The 25,008-nt window shown below is 56.5% G+C and overlaps 2 protein-coding genes across 2 annotated transcripts; both read left to right on the top strand.

Annotated features, from left to right (window-relative positions):
• Nucleotides 1-7,085: 7,085 nt before the first annotated feature.
• On the top strand, nucleotides 7,086-15,083 carry LOC133063941 (mastin-like). Its single transcript, XM_061153874.1, has 8 exons — nucleotides 7,086-7,100; nucleotides 7,583-7,667; nucleotides 9,600-9,895; nucleotides 10,417-10,477; nucleotides 10,624-10,804; nucleotides 11,011-11,285; nucleotides 14,670-14,830; nucleotides 14,916-15,083. Exons 1-8 carry the CDS (start codon nucleotides 7,086-7,088, stop codon nucleotides 15,081-15,083), a joined length of 1,242 nt encoding a protein of 413 aa, XP_061009857.1.
• Nucleotides 15,084-22,346: 7,263 nt separating this feature from the next.
• LOC133063980 (mastin-like) lies at nucleotides 22,347-24,286 on the top strand. The gene is made up of 5 exons (XM_061153918.1): nucleotides 22,347-22,493; nucleotides 22,660-22,840; nucleotides 22,993-23,267; nucleotides 23,736-23,890; nucleotides 23,999-24,286. The coding sequence occupies exons 1-5, from the start codon at nucleotides 22,433-22,435 to the stop codon at nucleotides 24,167-24,169; spliced, it is 843 nt and encodes a 280-aa protein (XP_061009901.1). The 5' UTR covers nucleotides 22,347-22,432; the 3' UTR covers nucleotides 24,170-24,286.
• The last annotated feature ends 722 nt before the right edge of the window (nucleotides 24,287-25,008 follow it).

The following is a 25,008-nucleotide window of genomic DNA, read 5'->3' as shown; positions in this document are numbered from 1 at the left end:
ACCCCTTGAGCAGCAGGTGAGCATTCCAGGTCTCTCTGAGGCTTTGAAGTCCAAAGGGGTTGCCTGCTCCTGTGTCCCCACAGTGACCCAGCGTGGGCCTGTTCTGGGACACTGCCTCCCCTGTCTCTTCACTGTGGCAAATGCCAGGATCAGGGGCTTATCTGAGACATCTGTTCTCTGGGTCCCCAGACTTGGTTCGCTGGCTCTGAGTAGAAGTGTGCATTTTAACAAGTGTCCCACGTGGGCCTGCAATGCAGTACTTGACCACTGAGCTAGTTTTAAGAACCCCAGGAGCATGGGCTCAGTGCCAGCACCATCTTTCTTGTGAGGGTACCTGGAGGTTTGCACAGGGCTGCAGGGGGAAGTCACCCACCCAGACCAGTAACATTTGCCAGTGAAAAGTGGTGGCCATTGCTGGGGGAGGACCCTGGTGGACTGCGCCTGGTCATGTGCCCACTGTGGGGGGAAGGGGTAGTAGGTGTGATTGGCAGCTGCCTAGAGTAGGGGTAGCACCGCTAGCTCCCTCAGGTGGCTGTTGGGGGTCAGGCCGAGGGAGGTCTATGTGCAGGGTCTGCTGCTCCAGGGGCTGAGTTAAAAAGGAAGAAAATCCACATGCAACAGAATGAAATTGGACCCCTACCTCACACCACATACAGAACCAACTCAAAAACCTAAACAGAAGAGCTCAAACTATAAACCTCTTAGAAGAAGGCGGAAAAATCTTCATGAGACTGGATTTGGCAATTATTTCTTGGATGTGACACCAAAAGCACAGGCAGCTAAAAAGGGAAAAATAAATGATTCAAACGTCAAGATTGTGCATCAGAGGACATTATTACCAGGGTGAAATGGTGACCCATAGAATAGGAGAAAACACAGATTACATATCTGATAAGGGGTTAGCATTTAAAATATATAAAGAACGCCTACAACTCAACATCAACAGAACAAACCCAGTTCAAAATTGGACAAAGGGTCTGAAAAGACTTTTCTCCAAAGACGACATACAAATGGCCAATAAGCACGTGAAAAGATGCTCAACACCACTAGTCACTAAAGAGATGCAAATTAAGGAGCATTGGCTGGAATATGGAGAAGCCTTGTGTGAGATGGTGGTTACATAAAATGTTTTCTGTGGTTACATAAAACGTTTTTGGTTCAATTGCCATGGAAAAATCTAGAAGGTGGGAAGGTCCAGGGCTTGCAAGGACTGCATCTGTCTCCCTGAGCTTCGGAACTATCCTCAGAGAACCAAACTTCTGGACTTCCCACTCTGGGGGTATCTGTGGGTTGCAAAGCGTGCTGGGGAGGCATAGGATGGGTGCCCACGGACTGGGAAAGGGTGGGTCTTTATTTATGCTCCCATGTGTCCTACAGAGAGCTGAGCCACCAATGTGAGAAATATTTGATTGTCATGAGCCTTTCTGCAAGTGGAAGATAATGTCACCTGGGGCAGCTGGACATTGCTCTCAGTGGAGAAAGAACGTGGCCCCAACAGAGCCTGGCTCTCAACCCACATGAAACAGACAGAGGACGTGGGGTGGGGGTACCTTCCCACCTGGTCATAGGTTCATTCACTCCTGCCTGGTCATTGAGCCCGGGGCTAAGAAAGGATCGGTTGGTTTTTATCTTAAGATGGGAGGACATGTTTGCTAGTACAAGACAGTGAGAGAGAAAGGGTGCTCAGGGGTGAGCTGGGCACGCCCTGGAGGGTCCGGGCTCCCACGACCTGCAGGTGGCACGCCTGCGAACGTTTTCAGAGCCCTCCCCTCCGCATGAGCCGTGATTCAGCGTCTCCCCCTGGCACCCTATCAGACTCAGCCCCCCACATCTCAGTAGGCATTCCGAGGACCCCAGAGTCGCTGGCCATGTCAAGTCCCCTGCACTCGGCCCTCCCCTCCCCGCACGCAGCCAGCTCTGCCTCAAGGGCGAGGCTGAGGCCCGGGCCGCTGCTGCACCCCTGCGCCCCTCCCTTCCCCTCCCCCAGCACCGCAGCCAGGCCTTCCCCTCCAGCGTCCCCTCCTGCCTGCTCTAAGTCCCAGCCCCCTCGCGGTCCTCTCCCAGCGCCAGAAGGCCGACCCCGCAGGATCTACAGCCCTCGATTCGGGGGCCCTCCCCCGCAACCTGCGCCCAGCTTGGGGGAGGAGCTTTCAGGGTGCCGGGCGGGAGACCGGCGGCGCTCACCTAGCTCGGCGGGCGGCGATGTGACCGCGGCGCCTCGCCCAGAGCTCGGCCGCCAGGTGGCAGCAAAGCGCCGCCGCCGCCCCAGCTCGGCAGCCGCCGCGGCAGGTAAGGCAGGTTCGACCCCGGCCCGCCGCATTGCGCGGCCAGACTAGACCAGCCTTGTGTTTGCACACTCAGCAGCTGCTGAAAAGAGGCTTCCTACACAGCTGGATAAGGGGTGTCCCTGTGCCTTGCACCTAAAGAAAGAATAGTGCAAACTCAACCACGCTCTGAGTTTGAAGCCTGATGGCCTTACCTGACCTGAACCTGCCCAGATTCTGGCCTCACCTGTCCTTTCTTGTTAAAGTGGGCTGGGGATGGGAGAGAACAAGGATACCAGGATGTGGAGAGGTGTTGAAGTAAAGCACAGCGGCTCAAAGTCAAGCCTTTCTCTTGGCTTTAAACTGAGGGATTCTACAAGCAACTGGCATCTCTTCTTCATCCTGTAATTTGATGTGTCCTTAATGCAGGCTCCTTGAGCCTGGGAACTCTCTGTGGGCACATGTTCTCTGTCCCCACTCTGAGTGATGTGCTTAGAGACAACACCAGCAAGCTCCGAGGCCACTGTGACACATCCCTCCCGGCTTCCTGGAGCTCAGACTCCACGTCCTGGACTCCAGGCCCCAGTGGCGCTCAGGACCAAGAGTGTGTGTCCCTGAAGCTGCCCGGGGCCTCTGTCCCTGGAAGCCTGTCCTCGAGCAGGGGGACAGTCTCAAAGGGCCAGTGCCAGAGTCCTGGGGCAGGGAGGGCAGCCCGCCTCCTTCCCTGTGCAGCCCACCACCCATATCCAGGGCCTCTGCCAGGCTCACGGCCCGGGCCTTGCCCGCAGCTCTCCGCCTGGCAGGGCTTGTGGGGCTCGAGCAGAGGAGCCTGTGGAGGACTGGAGCTGGATGGTGGAGGCCGCTTGTCAAGGAGCCAGAGCAGCGGGGAGAGGGTGGCTGTAAGGTCAGGTGATAAGGGGGCGGCCCACCCCTGCAGGTTGGCTTTAACACGGGAAGCTCCTTGCTATGTGTCCCAGCACCACCCCCCCCTTAGGCGAACATGGAGAAGAACTGAATCCAGGCATTCACACTGAAACCCGTCCACGTGTGTCCACAGCATCCCTGATCACGGCAGGCAAGGAACAGGAGCAACCCACAGGCTCCTCAGGAGAAGACGGGTCAGCAGACAGTTCTGTCCAGATGGCATGGTGTCCGGCCCACACCCCACACCACGCAGACACACTGGGAACGTGCTGAGCAAGTGAGGGAGGCCAGATGCTGAAGACCACGGAGCTTGTCTCCACCCGTACGAGATGTTCAGAATAAGGAAGGTCACAGGCAGACGGAAAGTGGATGGGTGGTCACCCGGGCCGGGGGCGGTGCGGGGAGGAATGGGGAGTTGTGCCTTCATGGGGATGGGTTTCGTTTCGTGCCTTGGATATGTTCTGAAATCAGAAAGAGGTGGGAGTCGAATACCATTGTGAATGTACTAAATGCCACCGAATCCTTCACTTTAAATGGTTACAACAGCACTTTCGTAGTTTATGTGTGCTTTACAATAATCATGGTGATGATGTCCTGAAATCTCGCCTTCTGGTAACCCCTCAGTCCAGACGGGTCAGGACGGCAAGTCACCACCACACATGGACCAGGCCAGAGCAGGCGTGGAGGTCCATGGGCATCTGGGCAGAGCACAAGCACCAAACCAATGAGACAAACAACCAAACCTGAAAAGCTGGTTGTCTAAGGAAGACCAGAGGCCAGTGATTCACAGCAGAGGAACGAGATCAGGGGAAACAGGGGAAACCGCCCAGATGTAGCCGGGCCCTTGGGGGTGAGGCCTCCAGGCAGGACCTGATGAGCACCCCCCCGCCAAGGTTCTGGGTCCCGATGGGCCTCAGCCTTGCAGGGCGGGTGTGTGAGCAGGAGAGTTTGTGTTGCAGTTCTGTTTATGACGAGTAACAATGCTTTCTGTTCCTATACGGTGCTATGGTTTTTGTTTTTAATCTGGATCTTAGTTAAACATTTGAACAAATTTAAAGACAAAACGTGGAGCAGAGATGGGGGAGGGTTGGGACCCCAGAAACAGAGGTCTTTGCTCCTTGCCTTTGCATCCTGCCAGGCGCCCTCCCCTGGGCACTTTTCCATTGGTGTCTGGGGGTTGCAAACTGTGTCCACTCCATCCCTGGCCCCTGCCCACCACGGCCCCAGGGGGCCAGAGACAAATAGGAGACATGGCCCTGCCCCTAAGGACTCCCGGGACATCTGGTGCTCTGGGGGAAGTGGCTGGACAGGGGCTGGGCTTAACGCTGAGCTGTGGGGACCCCTCCCAGGGCACTGGGCCCTGAGCTCAGAGTGATGCCAGCAGGTGGGTTGTGGTGGGAGGACAAGGAAACGAGCTTCCACAGAGATCATGGGGCCCTGACCACCATTGCTGCCAATTCTCCAAGCCAGGCTTCAACAGTATGTGAACCGTGAACTTCCAGATGTTCAAACTGGGTTTAGAAAAAGCAGGGGAACCAGAGATCAAATTGCCAACATCCGTTGGATCATTGAAAAAGCAAGAGAATTCCAGAAAAACATCTGCTTCATTGACTCTGGTAAAGACTTTGACTGTGTGGATCACAACAAACTGTGGAAAATTCTTAAAGAGATGGGAATAACAGACCACCTGACCTGCCTCAGGAGAAATCTGTGTGCAGGTCAAGAAGCAACAGTTAGAACCAGAGATGGAAAAATGGACTCGTTCCAAATTGGGAAAAGAGTACGTCAAGGCTGTCTATTGTCACCCTGCTTATTTAACTTTTTTTTTAATTAATTAATTTATTTATTTTTATTTAACTTTATATATAGAGTACATCATGCAGAATGCTGGGCGGGATGAAGCATGAGCTAGAATCAAGACTGCCGGGAGAAATATGAATAACTTCAGATATGCAGATGACACCACCCTTTTGGCAGAAAGCTAAGAGGAGCTAAAGAGACTCTTGATGAAAGTGAAAGAGGAGAGTGAAAAAGCTGGCTTAAAACTCAACATTCAAAAAGCTAAGATCATGACATCTGGTCCCATCACTTCATGGCAAATAGATGGGGAAACAATGAAAACAGTAAGAGATTTTGTTTCCTTGGGCTCCAAAATCACTGCAGATGGTAACTGCAGCCATGAAATTAAAAGATGCTTGCTCCTGGGAAGAAAAGCTGTGACAAACCTAGACAGTGTATTAAAAAGCAGAGACATTACTTTGCCAACAAAGGTCCATCTAGTCAAAGCTATGGTTTTTCCAGTAGCCATGTATGGATGTAAGAGTTGGACCGTAAAGAAGGCTGAGTACCAAAGAATTGATGCTTTTGAACTGTGGTGTTAGAGAAGACTCTTGAGAATCCCCTGGACTGCAAGGAGATCAAACCAGTCCATCCTAAAGGAGATCAGTTCTGAATAGTCATCTGACGGATTGATGATGAAGTTGAAACTCCAATACTTTGGCCACCTGATGCAAAGAACTGACTTATTTGAAAAGACCCTGATGCTGGGAAAGATTGGGGGCAGGAGGAGAAGGGGACGATAGAGGATGAGATGGTTGGATGGCATCACCAACTCGATAGACATGAGTTTGAGCTAGCTCCGGGATTTGGTGATGGACAGGGAGGCCTGGCGTGCTGCAGTCCACAGGGTCGCAAAGAGTTGGACATGACTGAGCAACTGAACTGTACTGAACTGAAGATGCTTTAAATGATGGGCCTACTGTTACTCCTTGTGGCCACACAGTGGTGCCCAGGCCAGCAGGAGAGAGGAGGAGGGTGACCAGGGACTCGAGAGGAGAAAAGAGATTTAGGTTATGCAGCTCCACCTCTGCATGCATGGTCTTGTGGACACTTGTAATGGCGAAGAATGTTGCTGGTTGATCTGTGCACTTGACCTCCAGCAACCTGGTGAGTCAGCACATCTTCTCCCTCCGCCGTTCCTGCCTCCCTCTGTCTCCTGCATCCAGTGTCCAAACACTTGCCTATCAGACACGACACGACACTGTAGCCTCTTTCCTCGCCTCCGAGTTGATGCCAGTTACTTGCGGCTGCTTGGCCATCCCTGTGGCCGGGGTTTAGGGGGTGAGCGCTGAAAGCCGGCGGGCCCTCTGATGTGTGTTTGGAGCTCCATCCTCATGGTGACAACATTACATGCCGGCTGCCCCCTGCTCTGTGCCATAGCCGCCCTCCCCTAAATTTCCCTCCAGACACACTTGGGAAAACGACCGGATTTACCTGCAGTTCACATCACGGTGGGGTTTTGAAGGGTTGATATTTGATGACAGCCACCTCAAATGGCATTTTGTCCCCCTTCTCAGGAGAGTTTTGCAGTCATCACAGACACATGAACATTGCTCGTGTAGCTATCAGAGGGGGTGGGGGCACCGATGCGGCTCTAGACTGGCCCCTCCCCCAGTCATCCCTGGGAGGCAGGGACGACTTTCTTTCTCTACTTATTTGTGTTTAAAATATTTATCTTCCATCTCAACACCTTAAGAAACTTAATTTAAAACCTCTTCAGTTGAAGCTTTTGGCTTTTCCGGGAAGAAAATCACATTATCTGCCAATAATAGTCAGGAGGCTTTTCCCCATGAACCTCAAACCTCTTGTTTCTGGTTCTGGCAGATCCGATGGCCATGTTCAGACCCTGTTTTTGCCCCCAGTGTCCTTCCTCCGGGTTCTTTTCGGAAGCGGTGGCCCCCTCTCTCTCCCTGGCTCTGCTCCAGCTCATTTCACCTGATCTGGGCTGGGGGGTTGGGAAGTCTCCGCCCTGGGGGCCCAGGGCTCCTGGCTGTCACCTCTGTGATGCGTCCCATCAGTTGGGCCCTGGGGACCAGCTCCACACCTACACCTACCGCCATGGGTGGATGGATGGTAGGGGGTCAGGAGGAGGCCCCTGGCTCACCCAGAGCTTGTGCCCAGGGCCTGTAGGACCCCTCCCCTCCTGTGTGCAGACTCTCTCCCCCTGATGGCGCCCTGGCCACTTTGGATCTGGGTTGTCCTCTGTAGAGACCTGAGCATCTCCTGGGGTTCTGGGCCCCCTGGAGGAGCAGGAAGGATGCTGGTGACTCTGCCCTCGGAGGGAGTGCTGGGTCCCTGGAGACCTGAGCTCACCGAGTGAGGTGCTGTGACCAGAGGGGAACCTGGCTCCAGGTGGGGCGGTGAGTTGTAGGGGCACTGCTGTGGCCCCAGCTTTTCCTGCAGTGACCTCTTGCCTGTGCCAGGGCCACCACTGCAGCTCCTTAGCCCCTCAGCCCCGGGAGCCAGGGTGCTGGCGGCCCTGCCGACGTTGGGCCCTCCCGGGTGTTTGAGGAGGGCCCTCACTGCTCCTTCCCCGACGCCCACTCTTCACTCAGCTGCGTCCTCTGCCAGCCCCTGCTCTGAGACCCTCCTACCGGGCCCCTGTCCTCAGCTCAGGGAGCAGCCGGACTGTGCCCTCAGGTGGGGCCAGGGTCACGGCCCCCCTGCCTCTTCTCTATGCAGCTCATTGAACCCAGGAGCGCCGGCTCTGGGTGTCCCTGCCTGAGGCTGTGGCCAAGTAGCTGCTGGGTGGGCTCTTCCTGTTGGTCTGCCAAGGGTAGGGGAGGTGGGGGCTTACAGCAACAGAAGGCGTGCGCTGGGGGTCCAGCTCAGGGTGTCCTGGGGGCTCCAGGAGGGCCTCCCGGCGTCCAGGGTCGCCTGCGTCCTTGGTGGTGGCTGCATTCTCCCGTCTCTGTCTCCGTCACCTCCACGGCTGTCTCCTCCATGTGTCTCCCAGCATCCTCACCTCTCCTTACAAGGACACCCACCACTGGATCAAGGGACCACCCAGCTCCAGTCTGATCTGGAGGGACAGGGGGGTATCAGTCGAAAACTTAGGGGTCCCAAGCTGGGGGGTGGGTGACACTGCCTTCAAAGTAGCAGCGGGCGGTGCCCTGCCGTTCTTCGTTGGGAGCGGAGTGCACTGGCTGCTGCCCAGCTGGCCAGACGGCTGGTGGAAAAGTGGTCACGGTGGGTGGGGGGCGGGGGGGGGCGTTCTCAACAGGGCTGGTTTAACCTCCCAGCAATGGGCACTGGCACCAGCCCTGATGGCACAATTCTGCCAGGGAGCAACCAGCCCTGTAGACAGAGGCCCACATCGGTGCTTCTGCTCCTGGAAGGGCCAGAGGTTTCTTTCTATGGCGATGGAGGCATGTCCACCTGTGGTTTTGCAGGAACTCAGCTGGCACCACTATCTGAGAGCTCAGGTGTCTGAATCCTGTCTCGTGGCGTCAGCGCCCAGACCCACTCTGAGCTTAGGAGGCGAGAGAGAGGCCCACGGCCAGGCGCCCGCTGGGCACACCTGGGAACCGCTGACTGGTGGCCCAGCTAGGCAGTGACACGTCATGGGGTGGGCTGTCCTCCAGGTGAAGCCCGGGCAGAATTGCAGGCCTTCTCTGTAGCTGTGTCTCCAAGTGTGGAATCAGGGTGCAGGGGCCACGGAGGGAGTGGGGGGCCACAGGGACAGGGGGAGCAGGGCTCATGAGGGGAGTGGGGTCATGGGGGAGCAGGGCCCACGGAGGGAAGCAGGGTTTCCCCAGGGGAGTGTGGGGGCCACGCGGGGTGTGAGAGGACGCAAGCGGAGCGGGGCTTGCCCACTGTCATGTTCAGTGGGGACTGGTGCTTCTGGAGCCCACAGGTCTGCACTCTGCAGGGTCAAGGGTCACGGCTCCTCAAAGGGTCTCACTGTCTACGGCTGTTGAAAGCAAAGTCATGGTTGATGCCTGGCTGTGCTGGGCTTTGTGTCCAAGGGCCCCTGGGCAAGATGGAGGGGCATCTTGTTGGTAGGACAGTGACACTGACCGCCGGGAGGAGGACTGTTGCATCACAATGGAGGGCAGGGGACATGCAGAGCGCGCCCCTGGCCCCCCACCCCAAGTTGTGACGGCACAGGACTGCAGCCCCGGCTCACACGTCCATGTGGCCAGACGGAGCTCAGACACCTCAGGGATGGGGTGAGTCTGCGGGTCATCGCCGAAGGGGGTCTAGTGGACAGTGGGGGGCCTTGCTGGCCCCCGGCACGGCCGCAGTGGCTGTGGGCTGGACCCTGAGCTTCGCTCTCCTCTGTCCTACGGCCGCTGTCCCCACACACAGTGGACGGTGCTGGACAGGGTGGGCCGCCACGTCCCCCTCCTGGGTAGCACTTGCTGACGGGTGTCTGGGGGGCGGGCAGCTCCTTTGTGGCTGCCTCACTTCCGTCGCCACCCCCCCCGCCCCGGCCCCGCTAATCTAGGGCGGTGTAAGGCCTGGCATCTTGTCCCCACAAGGGCTGTGCCTGCCCTGAGCCTCCTTGCAGGCAGTGGTCAGCCCTGCACCCAGCCTGGCTCCGTCTGCCTGCCTTCCACGGCCCAGCAGGTCCCACTGTCTCAGCGATAGCTTCCGAGATCCCCAGCCTCAGAGCAGAGAGGGTGCTGTGTCCCTCCGCTGGTGGCGGTGAGGGTGGTGGCCAGCTGTGCCCCAGGCGGATGGTGGCCTGCTCCAGCTGCCCCACCGAGCACAGCGGCCTCAGGGGCTGCCCCGAAGCTCACGCCGCCCAGCCACTGGCGAATGCTGCCCCTCATCCCGCCAGCCCGGGCTGGTGCTCCAGGACTTCTTCCAGCAAACCTGCATCCTCTTCACGTTCTTCTGGGCCTGTTTCTGCCGGCCTGGTTGTGGGTTGGCAGCTGAGATTTTGGATGTCAGGCTTCCCAGGTGGTGCTAGTGGTAAAGATCCCTCCTGCCAATGCAGGAGACAAAAGAGGCGGGGGTTCAATCCCGGGGTTGGGAAGATCTCCTGGAGGAGGACATGGCAACCCACTCCCGTATTCTTGCCTGGAGAATCCCACGGACAGAGGAGCCCAGCAGGCTACAATCCCTGGGGTTGCATGGAGTCGGACAGGACAGCGTGCATGTGCAGCAAAGTGTGGATGTTACCAGCAAGGGTGGGGCAGGAGCTCCTCAATGACTGTTGATTGACTCACCGACCTCGGTCCCCACGGGCCCTGAGAAAGGAGGCGCTTCAAAGCTCCCTGGACCCCCACCTGGGGGGTAAAGGGGCTCGGAGGGGCTCGGAGGGGCTGGAGGGGAGTGAGAGGTGCGCCCCCGTGAGGAGGCCCCCCACTTGGCCCGCTTGTCCGCCCTCCCCCTGGGTCCTGGCCCTGGACGCCTCACCGGGACCCTGCCTTCCCCACAGATGCTGTGGCTGCTCTTCCTGACCCTCCTGGGCCCTGGAGGCTCCATGCCTGTGTCCCTGGGTGAGTCCTGACTCCCTGTCCCCTGCCCCGGCCGCCCAGACACCCCTGTACCGGTGCAGAGGGGACTGGTCAGTCGGCCCCTGGGAGGGACTGAGTGTGTGCGGCCGGGCAGGGGTCCCTGACGGCGCCCTTCCTCGGCTTCCCAGATCCCAACCTGGGGAGGGAGCAGCATGGCACAGTGGGGGTGCACGACGCCCCCCCCGGCCGGTGGCCGTGGCAGGCCAGCCTCCAATGGCACAGCAAGGAGCGTGAGCAGTGGGAGCACGTGTGTGGGGGCTCCCTCGTCCACCCCCAGTGGGTGCTCACCGCGGCCCACTGCACTAGACGGTGGGTCACTCCGCCCACCGCCCCCGTGGCTGGGGAGGGGAGCGGGGGCGGGGGCACGGGGGGTGTGGGTGTGGGCTGGGGGCCGGGCACTGGGCTGCACAGGAGGCCACGGCTCTGCCAGCAGCCAACCCGGTTCCTGCTGCAAGACGAGCCCGGCCCTGCCCCAGCCCGGCGCCTCTGAGTGGCTCCTGGCCCCTCTCCCTCAGGGAAAGCCCGCAGGCTTCTGCCTTCAGGGTGCAAGTCGGGCAGCTGAGGCTCTGTGACCCAGACCGGCTGATGAAGGTGACTGAGATCATCCCACACCCCGATTACGACCACCTCCTGTCTGCCAAGGGGGGCGCAGACATCGCCCTGCTGAGACTGGAGTCCCCCATGACCCTCTCCCCGCACGTCCGGGTGGTCTCCCTCCCACCTGCCTCGCTGAGAGTCCCCGAGGGGAAGATGTGCTGGGTGACTGGCTGGGGTGACATCAGACTCAGAGGTAAGGTTCTGGGAGACTCAGTGGGCGTGCACAGAGATGCTTTATTCTCTGTGATGTGGGGGAATGCCCTCCTTGTTTTAGTGGGATGAAATATACCTAACAAGGGCTTCCCTGGTAGCTCAGCTTGTAAAGATTCCACCTGCAATGTTGGAGACCTGGGTTCAATCCCTGGCTTGGGAAGATCCCCTGGAGGAGGGAATGGCAACCCACTCCAGTACTCTTGCCTGGGAAATCCCTTGGACAGAGGAGCCTGGCAGGCTACATCGGATCACAAAGAGTTGGAAACAACTGAGTGACTAAGCACAGCACATACCTCACAAAGTTTTGCCATCTTAACCACTTTTAACTGTACACGAAGTGCATTCACATGGTTGTACAACCAGCACCACCTTGGTCACCAGAACGTCCCCCCACACGGAAGCTCCATCCCCCTCAAGCACTGGCTCCCCTCCCCCAGCCTCTGCTGCCACCGCCAGCTGTCTGTCTCTATGGATTTGCCTGTTCTGGAAGCTTCGTGTAAATAAAATCGTATAATGTATGGTCTTTTGTGTCTGGCTCATCTCATTGAGCCACGACATGTTATCATGTTTTCAAGGCTCATCCACATTGTAGTGCGTCTCAGCGCTTCATTCCTTTTTTATGGCTGAGTAATACTCCACTCCTTACAAGTATTATTCAATATAACTACAAGAGGCTGATCTATATACATATATGGCCATATTAAATATGTTAACAAAAAAAAATAAATAAATATGTTAACAAAGAGACCTCAAGATTTTCGCTATGTAATTACATAACCTCACCCACACGCTATCCTCTTGTTATGATTTATTTTTCTTTACATACATCTTACATATTAAATATTTATGTTTAATTTGTATGCCCCACCTCCCAAAAAAGTAAACCCATGAAAGCAAGAAGTTTATTTCATTCACTGCTGAATGTCTCAGAGTTTAAAATAAGGTTTATCACAGAGACATTTATTCAACAATAAACATATGCTCAATGAAATGAGTAGGTTAATGCATGAATTAATGAATAAATTGAGGCTTTGAGGGAGGAGAAAAGAAGGGAGGATGGAAGAAGAAAGGGGAGAGAAGGAAGGAAGGAGGGAGAGAGGAAGGAAGGAAGAATATTCACTCTACCTCACTGATGCCAACTCCTATTACTCACCTCCACACTCTTTACACACCAGTCACCCTGGCCTCCTTTCTCTTCCTCAGATGTGTTAGGCATGTTCCCAACTTAGAACTTTCTGGAGTGGATTGGTTTGCATGGATGTATGCTCAGTTGCTTCAGTCATGTTTGACTCTTTGCGAAAACTAAGAAAACATTCAGAAAACTAAGATCATGGCATCTGGTCCCATCACTTCATGGCAAATAGATGGGGAAACAGTGTCAGACTTTATATTTTTGGGCTCCAAAATCACTGCAGATGGTGATTGCAGCCATGAAATTAAAAAACACTTACTGCTTGGAAGGAAAGTTATGACCAACCTAGACAGCATATTAAAAAGCAGAGATGTTACTTTGTCAACAAAGGTCCGTCTAGTCAAGGCTATGGGTTTTCCACTGGTCATGTATGGATGTGAGAGTTGGACAGTAAAGAAAGCTGAGCACCGAAGAATAGATGCTTTTGAACTGTGGTGTTGGAGAAGACTCTTGAGAGTCCCTTGGACTGCAAGCAGATCCAATCAGTCCATCCTAAAGGAGATCAGTCCTGGGTGTTCATTGGAAACACTGATGTTGAAGCTGAAACTCCAATACTTTGGCCACCTGATGCGAAGAGTTGACTCATTGGAAAAGACCCTGATGCTGGGAGGGATTGGGGGCAGGAGGAGAAGGGGACGACGGAGGATGAGATGGCTGGATGGCATCACCGACTCAATGGACATGAGTTTGAGTAAACTCCGGGAGTTGGTGATGGACAGGGAGGCCTGGTGTGCTGCGATTCATGGGGTAGCAAAGAGTCGGACATGACTGAGAGACTGAACTGAACAAAATATTCCACTGTGTGGATGAACCACATTCTGTGTCTCTGTTCACCAGCTGATGGATACCTGAGTGTTTGCCAGTTTTTGGCTCCTGTGAGTCAAGCTGCTATGAGCCTGAGGCTGCCAGCACCTATTAGAGCATCTATTTTCAATTCTTGTGGGTCTAGGTTAGGTATGGAATTTCTGGGTCATTTACTAATTCTATGTTTGATCTTTCATAGGGGATTCCCCTTTGAGCTGAATGTGCGTGAGGCCTGGGTCTCGGATGGGCAGGTCTGTGGATACTGGGGACTCAGGGCCTTTATTATCTGCCAGGTCCCAGCAATTACTCCCATGGTTCTCATGGGGTCCTCACCATGACCACTGGGGTGGACCTTGACTGTCCTGGGATCAATAAGCTAGGGCCTACTCCTGGGCATGTACCTGAAGAAAGCCAAAATTCAAAAAGATACCTGTGCCCTGACATTCACGGCAGCACTGTTCACGATAGCCAAGACACGGAGACAATCTAGATGTACATCAACAGATGAGCAGATAAAGAAGATATGGTACATGCATACCATGGAATATTACTCAGCCATAAAAAAGAACGACATAATGTCACGTGTAGTGACATGGATGGACCTAGAGACCGTCATACTGAGTGAAGTCAGGACAGAAAAAGACAAATATACTGTGATATTGCTTATATGTGGAATATTAAAAAATTGTACAAATGAACCTATTTACAAAACAGGAATAGTCACAGATACAGAAAAGAAACATGGTTACCAGGAGAGAAAGGGCCGGGGGGGGGGGGGGGGATAAAACCCAGTACTATATATAAAAGAGATAAGTAATGAGAACCTTCTGTATAGCACAGGGAACTCTAGTCAATACTCTGTAATGACCTCCACAGGAAAAGAGCCTAATAAAGAGTGTCTTTGTATATGTATAACTATCTATGTATATGTACGAAACCGAATCACTTTGCTGTGCACCTAAACTGACACAACATTGTAAATTAACGATTCCCCAATAAAGAATAATCAAACAAACAGAAAAAGAGAAGCTGGGGTCTGCCGTGGTCTCAGATGTCAGAAGGTGGAAACTTGAACCCATGTGGCTCAGAGCACTTTGTCAGGACAAGTCCCTGATACGACCCTTCTCCAGGGAGAAAGAATTCCCGGGAGAATGCTGTCCTGGGTCATCCTGTCCTTAGGCTTCTGGAGCCCTGAGTCCTGGAGCTGGCTGGGTTTAGTGGCCGTGGGGAAGTTGAGCCCCAGTGCCCCGGGGTGCTGGGTCTGGACCCAGGGTCAGGGTTGGCAGTGGGGGCCTGGAGCCCACCGCTGACGCCCCATTGTGGAGCAGAGTGAGTGCCTGCCCTCACCCGGCCCCCGACCCCCGACAGGGCCGCTGAGCCCGCCCCACCACCTGCAGGAGGCGGAGGTGCCCATCGTGGGGAATGAGGTTTGTAACCGGCACTATCAGAACTCCTCCACAGACGCCGCCCATCAGATCATCAAGGACGACATGCTGTGTGCAGGCAGCGAGGGCCGGGACTCCTGCCAGGTGGGACCCAGGCCCACCCCGTCCTCCCGCCCCGCCTCGCCCACGAGGGTCCAGTGCAGAGCGCTGAGGGCCGTCTCTCCCTCAGGGTGACTCCGGGGGCCCCCTGGTGTGCAGCTGGAACCGCACCTGGGTCCAGGTGGGAGTTGTCAGCTGGGGCGACATCTGTGGCCATCGCGACTTCCCTGGGGTGTACACCCGGGTGACCAGCTACGTATCCTGGATACGCCAGTACGTCCCGCCCCCGAGACCCTAGACAGGGTGGGGGTGGGGTCTGCACGATGAGAAGACTGCTAACCCTCCCGGCCAACACCCTGCTTCTTCCCCGGGGCCAGCCTTGTCCTCCCAACCCCCCTCCCCCTCCCCCTCTGAGACACGCTGGTCCCCCGTCTGGGAGGGAGAGACAGCAAGAAGGCCTGTATGCTGCTGTCTCCCGGCAGTGGGGTGGCCCCTGGCCTCCTGGTCACCCTCTTTTTCCCATTAAACTCCGAAAAGCCAGCCCCCGGCTGTGGTTTGGGATCGCTGCGTGGACGCATTGTGGTTGCTGGATGGAGTGGTGCAGGGGACCCTCCCCAGGAGGGGTCCCTGGACTCTGGCACCAGGCTGGGTTGCCACATCTAGGGGTGGGGGCATTTCCCGGGAAGCTTTCTGGGAGCTTGTGGGGGAGGGTTAACCTTGCCCCTGGGTGCATCCCTTTCCAGTGAGTGCAGGGCAGTGACTTTGTTCTGATCACACACCAACCCCCCACCTCCCGTGATGTTGGTTCAGAACTCTCACCCCCAGGAGGGGTCTCTGGAGCGTGTAGGAGGGGCTTTAACCCAGTAAGTGAAGGGGTGGCCCTGACTCCGCCCCACCCTGTGCATTTCAGGGACACGGGTGAAATCAGAGCTGCCAGCACCTGCGGAAGGTCACCCCAGGGACTGGCCACCCAATGAGCCCTTCCGACCATCCCCCTTTCTCTCCCTGAGGTCGATACTCAGCCTGGAAAGTCACTCCCACCCGGGCGTGGAGGCGCCTGGGAACACATGCATCCTGCCCCTTTTCGTAGCATCTACAAGCCTGGGGTCTGGCAGCGAGTGGGCCCCCAGCCCCAGCGAGGCCCCCGTGGAGACACTAGGCTGCCCACCCCACACACCTGTGTCCAGGCCTGGGTCCTGGCGGCAGGAAGCACCCAGCATGTGTCCTGGGAGCTCGAGGCCTGAGGCTCGGGGCGTGCTGAGGGGTCAGGGCTGAGACGGAGCGGGGTATGTGGGGTCGGGAGCTGCCCCCTCCATGAAGTGGGTGCACGGCTCCCCAACGGGCAGAGTGAGGCCCTCCTCAGCTCAGATGGCTCCTGTGGGCACCTTGAAACCCCAGGGAAAGACCCCACGAGACTGCGGAGGGCCTGACACCATGGTGGGCAGCCTCAGATGAGGCTGGACAGACCACCACCATCGGGAGCAGGTGGTTCCCAGAGGGAAAAGGACTGTGACACTGGCCCCCAAGGCCAGGAGCTGCACCCCCTCTGATACAGCCCTCCTGGACTGTGGTCCTCAGCGGGGGGCTTGGCCAGGCCACCCTTGGCCATCCCAGCACCTCCAAAACTCCTCATGTGCCCTTTATGGCTGCCCCCTCCCCCCCGCCCCGGCTCTCAGCTGTAGCCTCTGGCCTCCGGGTTGCATCCATTGTCCAACACTCTCCGCTGCGTGAACGCACCGCTGTTTGTTTCCATCTTATTTAATTAATTAATGTATTGGCTGCACCGCATGCGGGATCTTAGTCCCTTGACCAGGGATCGAACCTGAGCCCCCTGCTTTAGCACCTTGGAGTCTTAGTCACTGGACCACCAGGGAAGTCACCTACCTGTTTATTTTTATTTGAACTTTCTTTCCTAATTTTTTTTTCAACCTGAATTTACCTGCTCAGGACATTGGTGCTGTTTCAGGCTTCTGGTGATGATGTATCAGGCCAATCTTTTACACGGTTTTTGTGGGAATGTGTATCCATTTCTCTTCTTCTCGGAAAGCCTGCGTTTTGCTTCATCCTCTGTAGCCCTTGGCTTTGTCATTGGCCTTAAAATGCCATTTTAACAGGTTAGCACTTACTTTAACCTGCATTTTGCTAACGACTCAGTCTGCCGTGCATTTTCATGTGCTTCCTTGGCACCCTCCTAGCTTCTTTTGTAAACACTTTCTCTACTTGGGCTTTGTTGGGGCAGTCCGACCGCCAGTTGGAAGACAATTTCCAGACACAGAGTACTGCAGTAGGGAGGGAGCTCATTAAGAACAAAAAGCAGAGATAATGCAGGTCCTGTGACCACAGCAGGCCGACCTCCTCACAGGCCAAGGAGAGTCAACAGTTTTCATGGGGACAAAGAAAATTCCTGCTGGAAGGTTGGCAGTAGGTGATTGGTTAAGTTCAGGTGGTAAAGAATCTGCCTGCAATGAAGGAGACCCGGGTTTGATCCCTGGGTCGGGAAGATCCCCTGGAGAAGGACATGGCAACCCACTCGGCATTCTTGCCTGGAGAATCCCATGGACAGAGGAGCCTGGCAGGCTGCAGTCCACGGGGTCGCAAAGAGTCAGACACAGATGAGCGACTAACACTTTTTATTTTAGGGCACTGTAGGGTGACTACTGGGGTGGGCATCTTTGCCTAATTTGGGGTGTAGAAATCTGCTGGTGATGATCGGGGCGGCTTTTGGCAATGGTTACAAAGGGGCTCAGTCAGCTTCGGAGGTGACCTTGGCTCTGGGCGCCGCTTCTGTGGCCTTGGGACAAGGCCTTGAACCTGTGGCCTTGGGGCAGGACTCAACACATTTTTGTTTCTCACGACGGTATCTGGGGAATTCTTTATCTGTTCTGGATACAAGTATTTTATGCTTTGCAATTATTTTCTCCCTGGGACTCCTTGCCCCATTTTCTTAGGAGTGTTTTTTGAGGAACATAGGTTTTCAGCTTTGATGAAATCCAATGTGTCCCCGATGTTTGGTCTGTGGCTGTGCTCCCCTTTGGCAGGAGTTTGCCTGTAGTATCTTTTCCGACCTTTACTCTCCACAGTCGCTTCTCTCATGAGTAGCCTGTGTCCAGGGTATTTCTGATGGCCTCCTTCAGTGCTGCTGTGTAAACTGGTGAGCTCACCGTCGTCACCTTGATATCATATAATCACTGATGTCCTCAGACTGGCTTCTACCTCCTTAACTTACTAATTTATGTTGTTCCAGCATTTCTCTGCCTTCTCCCCTTTTTCTTCTAGAACAGACCTCTGTGTGCAACCCCAATAAGAGAAGACGTTGATCGGCCGTTCATCTCCTATCTCACGTCCCCCAAATCTGTCATCTGGACAGCATCTAGACTGTTAATTCTGGGTCATTGTGGCTGCCTATCTCATCTTTCTCTTTGAGGGTATCTCTTTTTAAAAGATAAAAGTGGGCTTGATGATGAGATTTGATTTCCTTTGCTGAGTGTATCTCTTGGGACATTTGCCTTTTATTGAGCTTTACTGTAATTGATTCAAAGGTCTGGGATGTGGTGTTTCTGAGAATATGCTTGTGTTGCCCTCTTCCTCAAATGGCTGTTTGCTTGCTTCTAAATTGTTTTCTTCACCACTCTGAAAGATTACTTGCCTGTCAACTTGCATCTGCAGTTACTGTGGGATCATCTGATACAACTACTGATTTTTCAAATGAGCTGTGACTCCTCAGACTGTTAGACACAGTCAGGATCCCCTCCACCTGCCCAGCCCACCCCTGGGGGTGCCACCTGCTGTTTTGGCTTCAGTTCTGCCCTGAGATGAGGATTCAGGGGAGGCTCCCTGTGGAAGGGGAGGGAATCCTGGTGGGGAGGGCACAAGGGCTGGAGACACAGGTGTGGAGAGGCTCCCCACCGTGGGCTCAGGAGCTTCTCTGGCGAATCAGGAGAACATACGGTTCTGTGACATCCCTCCGGAGGGACTAGGGAGCCGTCGGTGGGTGGACCTGCCTGACATTGGTCCTGCTGTGAAGTCACCCTGACGGCAGGGCCAGGCATGAGGCTTTCTGCTGGGACCAGTCTCCACCTGTGGATGGTGTGGCTGATGCGGGGCTCCGTCCTCGAGGATGGAGAGGAAGACAATTGCGTGCCCCTGGTCTCACCGGGAGTGTTTGACGAGAGCCAAGTTTTGAGCTGCTTCCTATTGTCTGGATGGGATTTATGCTGGAGAACAGGGGTTTGAGGTGCTTTCAGGTTGAGGACCAGGTGAGGAGGGGGAGCGATGGGAAATGGGGGCACCAAACCCAGGCCACGAACTGCCACGTGCTGCTGTGAACAGGCCGCGAACCTCAGCCCAAGAGACAGACCACAAGTACCGAGGGGGCGGGTTATAGAATAAGAGATGGAAGGCAAGCATTTGAAAGCTGGTCCCCACCAAGTCCCATGGAAGCCCTTTTGAGAGCATCTAGAAGGGGCCTTTTGCACCCAGATGGGCAGAGACCGAGGAGACGGTGCCTGGAGGTGGCAGAAGCAGGGAGCAGAGGCTCTCGGGCTAATGTCAGGTCCTGGCTCAGGAGCCAGGCCGCTGCCCTTGTCCCTCAGGGTAGGGAGGGGAGGTGGCAAAAGAGCCCGCCAGCAATTGATTCAAATGGCAACACTGTTTTTATGTTCATGTTGGCAGAATCTGGACACGACCCGAAAGCCCTTCTGCTTGAGACGAATGACTGTGTCGGGGGGCCCCTCTCGCCACCCAAGCGGGCAGGCAGACGCGGGAGGCGGCGATGCTGGTGTCACTGCAGACGGGGCGTGAGACACAGGGTCACCCACTGGAAACACCGCGGCCTGTGGGCTTCAGACAGAGAGGCGGGCTCCTCGGCAGCGTGTGCAGCATGTTCAGGGCAGAGACGCCTGGTTGGTGGCCATCATGACAGAGTCTACAATAGCGTGTGCTGGGGAGGCTCTGAAGGGAAGGGGAGCCTCCTGTAGTCGGCGGGAATGTAAGCTGGTCAGCAACTGTGGAAGACAGTATGGAGGTTCCTTAAAAAACTAAAAACAGAGCTACCACGCATGCACGTGTGCTAGGTCACTCAGTCAGGTCCTACTCTTTGCGACCCCATGGACTGCAGCCTGCCAGGCTCCTCAGTCCATGGGATTCTCCAGGCAAGAATAGTGGAGTGGGTTGCCATGCCCTTGTCCAGGGGATCTTCCCAACCCAGGGATTGAACCCACATCCCTTGTATCTCCTGCCAACAGTACATGAGTTCTTTACCACTAAGCCACCTGGGAAGCCCCAGAGCTACCATATGACCCAGTAACCCCACTCCTGGGCATATGTCCAGACAAAATTCTAATTTAAAAAGATACATACACCCCCAATGTTCATAGCAGCACTAATACAATAGCGAAGACCTGGAAGCAAACTAAATGTCCATGAACAGATGAATGGATAAAGATGTGGTACATACATATGATGGAATATCACTCAAGCATGAAAAAGAATAAAATAATGCCATTTGCAGCAACATAAATGGATATAGAGATATCATACTAAGTGACATAAGTTAGAAAAAGACAAATACCATATGATATCACTTTTATGTGGAATCTAAAGTATGATTCAAATGAACTTATTTATAAAACAGACACACTTACAGACATGGAAAACAAACTTATGGTGACCACAGAGGACAAGAGAAGGGAGGGATCAGTTATGAGTTTGGGATTAACAGATCCACTTTACTATGTATAGACAGCCAATAAGGATCTCCTGTATAGCACAGGGAATTATATTCAATGTCTTTTAATACTGTGTAATGAAGAATACAGAAAAGAATACGTGTGTATGTGTGTAACTGAGTCACTGCACTGTACGTCTGAAATGAAGCCAGCACTCCCCCAGCCCTAGGCCTTGCTGCCCTCCCCCGGCCCTCCCTGCTGAAGACCTGTGTGAGCAGAAGAGAGCCTGCAGGCCAGAGCCCAGCCTCTCCCTCCTCCCAGGCCCGGGGCTCCTGGGCTCAGCTGTGAGGCAACCCGGGCTGGGTCAGGGCCCTGGGTGCAGAGATAGGGGTTGGGTAATGCCCACAGGCCCATCACCTAATCTCTTCTTGCGACACTGTGCAGGGGCCACAGGTGGCCCAGCGGGCCTTAGACACGACGTTCCCCGGGGGCCTGGGGCCTGGGGCCTGGTCCTGAAGGCCCCCATCCCCGGGTGACACACACCATCTGTGAACCCTGCACAGAGCAGAACATTGACAGGAGCTCCAAGCCTTCAGAGCATCGCAGCTCCATTGAGAGGTCGCAGCTCAGCATGACCCCAGCCTCCCTGGTCCTCTTCCCCGTGGGCTGATGGGAAGTGGCGCGGATTGTGGGGGTGGAAACTAGTCTACAGAGCAAAGCCCCACAGACTGGGTGGGAGTGTGTCTCCTCCCTGTCCTGGCGCTGGACGTGGAGACCTGCTGGGGCAAGGCTGGCACTCCAGGGACCCCTGTCCTTGGCTTGCACACGGCACCTTCTCCCCGGGTCCTGCGAGGTCTCCCCATGTGTGTCTGTGTCCTTCTCCTAAGGACACTGGCCATGTTGATTAGACCGTCCCCCAGTGACTTCTCTAACGACCCCCTCTCCAAATACAGTCACATCCTGAGGAATGGGGGCCGGGGCTTTAACACAGGAATGCAGGGGACCCGGGCTCCCTGGGGAATTGGGATAAACACCTCCAGCTCTCCTGAGTCTGGCTGACTTGTCTCAAATGCACGCACCTCCCCACACACAGGGGTCCCTCTGGACCCCAGGCTCTCCTAGAAGACACCTCGCAAGTGGGTCCAGGCAGAGGGGTGCCAGCTCCCAAGGGGCTGGGAACTGGGACCAGGGAGGGGCCCAGGGAAACCCTCACCTCTCATCCTCTGATCCTTTCCCGACCTCAAACCTGAGAACAAACAGGCCCTGAGCCGACCGCCAGGCCCATCCTGCCCTCAGAGGCTGTGGTCAGGGCAGCACTGAGACCACACACCCCCGGAGACGCCCGGGTTCCCAGCGCTCCCGTGGGCGCCCGGCCCGCACACTCAGTGCTGGAACGCTCCTTTGGCCTGGATCCGGAGCTTCCGTGGGCATCAGTAACTGTGAGTCCTCAGGGTCTGGGAGAGACGTCAGGAGGGTCGTCAGCCCAGGCACTGGGCTCCAGGCTGGGGAGCAGCCCTGGGTCCCGGGGGTGGCCGGTACCCAGAAGAGCAGGGCCTCACACCCCGCCTCCGATTCAGGACCCCCCTGGGGCGGCGGCCGGTCAGCACCCCTCGCTCGCCTCCCTCCCGCCTCTCTGCCCACCGAGTGTCCCTCCCAACGGGACCCACTCGGGCAGGGGGCCCCGGGCCCTCACTTCTTCCCCTGCCCGGGTCCGCCGCTTCCAACCCCTGCCGGAGGAAGCTGAGTTGAACTGTCCCCTGGTCCTCGGTCCCCACAGGGAGAGGACTGACCTGGCCGCAGCACACAGCCCTGTGCCCACTTCCTGTGTGAGGGGAATAAATGGGGCCCTGGGGGCACCCGGGGCAGAGACGTGGAAGCAGCTCGGAGGAGGCCACCCTCCCGTCCAGACCAGTGGGAGCCTCAGGCTGCCTTTCCCGAAGCTGGTGCTGGGGGTGCAGCTGCCCCTCAAGACCGCCTGCCAATGCTGTGGCTGCTGGTCATGACCCTCCCCTGCCTGGGGCGCTCCGTGCCTGTGACCCCGGGTGAGTCCGCACCCCCACGCAGTGCCTTGAGGGGTCCTGAGGATCCCAGGGCCCGTCTCTGCTCCCAGGGTCGGCCCATCTTGGGGGGGGCCTCCCTGCTTCTGAACAGCTTTGCCAGGGAAGGTCATCGTCTGGGTCCCTGATGGCCCCTTACCTTGCTTCCTAGGCCCCAGCTCAGGACGTGGGCTGGTGGGCATCGTGGGGGGCTGCGATGTCTCGGCCAGGAGCTACCCGTGGCAGGTGAGCCTGAGGTTCTACAATAGGACAGTTGGCCGGTGGATACACTTTTGTGGGGGGTCGCTCATTCACCCCCAGTGGGTGCTGACCGCTGCCCACTGTGTTGAATGGTGAGTATTCTGTGCCCCTGTCCCTGTGGCTGGCTGCAAGGAGGGTGGGGAGCAGAGGGGGCTAGGGGAGGTGTGTGTGGGTGTCCAGGGGCCCTTCCCCGACTCTGGGGGTCCCCAGCCTCCTCTGAGTGGCTCCTGGTCCCTCTCCCCAGGAAAAGCCTGCAGGCTTCTGCCATCAGGGTCCAAGTCGGGCAGCTGAGACTCTATGACCATGACAAGCTGACCAAAGTGTCCAAGATTGTCCAACACCCCGATTACAACCAAATCCTCTCTGCTGAGGGGGGTGCGGACATCGCTCTGCTAAGGCTGCAGGCCCCCGTGAGCCTCTCCCATCACGTCCAGGTGGTCTCCCTCCCGCCTGCCTCGCTGAGGGTCCCCGAGGGGAAGATGTGCTGGGTGACCGGCTGGGGCAGCGTCACGTTTCACTGTAGGTTTGGGGAGACTTGAGGTGAAGGATGAGGAACTGGGGAGGCTGGGTCTTCAGGGAGAGTGGCTCACCCCGCAGACCTTTGGATCTCAGGGCGGGGGTGTCCTGCGTGGTTCTGGACGGGAACCTTCTGGAACAACCTCAGGGGTGGGCCACTGGCTCTGAGTTCTGGTCAGACTCTGCCCCAGCTGTCCTGGGCTCTGACCCTCTCAGCCTGGGCACCCAAGGTGGTCATCAGGGAGGAGGTCTGGGTCACTGAGCGTGGGCAACCCGCCAAGGTCTCAGGGTTCCTCCATGCTGCAGGGGGATGGGCATCTAGACGTTTTAGAGTCATGTGATCAGACCCCAGATTCATGGCTGTGGGGACACTGAGTCCAAGGCCAGGGGCACTGGGTCTGGACCCCAGGGCCTCCGCAGACCGAGGGGAGCCCCTCCCCAGCACGGAGCTCACCCAGCCTCTCCCCGCAGCGCCCCTGCCCCCACCCTACCATCTGCAGGAGGTGGAGGTGCCCGTCGTGGGGAACCAGGTTTGTAACCTACACTATCGGAAACTTGCAAACGCCACCAAGCCAATCAAAGATGACATGCTGTGTGCCGGGAGCGAGGGCCAGGACTCCTGCCAGGTGGGACCCCAGACTCACCCTCTAATATGCCCCCAACCCCCTAATATGCCCGCCAGCCCCACTGCCTGGGGGCATGGGAAGTGTTTACTGAGTGGTGTTTTCCCGCAGGGTGACTCCGGGGGGGCCCTGGTGTGCCTCTGGAAATGCTCCTGGGTCCAGGTGGGAGTTGTCAGCTGGGGCCACAAGTGTGCACTCCCCGACTTCCCTGGGGTGTACACCCGGGTGACCAGCTACGTGTCCTGGATCCTCCAGTACGTCCCGCTGTCCCCAGGGCCCTAGGCCTGAAGACTCCCAATCTTCTTCGCTCAGGGGCCTCTGGTGGTCCTGGGGAGCAGGCAGGGGCTCCAGAGGGGGGCACCGTGTGGAAGGGAGATGCCGGCAGTCAGCTGTCTGTGTCGTGAGCCTCATTAAACTGTGCAGAGCTGCTTCCAGGCTGTGTGTGTGTTTGACCTGACCGGGGTTGGGGTGGGGGATCTCTGGGCGGGCTCCCTGGGCACAATCGGAGGGGAGCAGGGTGGGCCCGCCTTCCGGGGCAGGCGTCCTCGGCTTCTCCCCCTCCCACCACCACCATCTGTTGCCGGCTTCTCTGAGACCCTTGGCCTCAGTCCACACGTCCCTCCCCACCCCTCCCCACCTGACACCCGCACCAGGAGAATGGGGTCCACATCGGCATCACTCACGACACCAGCTATTTCTTACGGGATGAGTCCCATGGGCCCCCTTGGACTCTGGGGTTCGGAGGTGCATCCAGGTGATGCTGGAGGAGGAAGGGGCCTGGGGTCTGTGGAGAGAGCCCTGGGGGGCCCAGTGGGGGGGGTGTCCAGGTCCCTGTCTTCACACTGCTCGGTCTCCAGCTGACCCTGCAGCCTGGCCCCTCAGGACCCATGTGAAGAGCCAGCCTTTCCTGAACAGAATGAGGTGTCTGTCCAGAGTGGATCCTGCCCCTCTCCCTGTGGGACCCAGGGCTCTGAGGATGAAGTTTGGGGCCCAGTACAGTGTTCGGGGTCCTAATTAGTTTTAACTGGCTTGATCTCAAACTGAACACAACTGACTCCTAGTCCTTAAAAACAAACTGGGCAGATAGCTGATCATTTAGACTCTGTGCTGATTGGAGGACC

This window comes from Dama dama, chromosome 10 (genome assembly GCF_033118175.1).
Source record: "Dama dama isolate Ldn47 chromosome 10, ASM3311817v1, whole genome shotgun sequence".
NCBI classification, from domain to species: Eukaryota; Metazoa; Chordata; class Mammalia; order Artiodactyla; family Cervidae; genus Dama; species Dama dama.
This window is presented reverse-complemented; position numbering and strand designations above follow the sequence as displayed.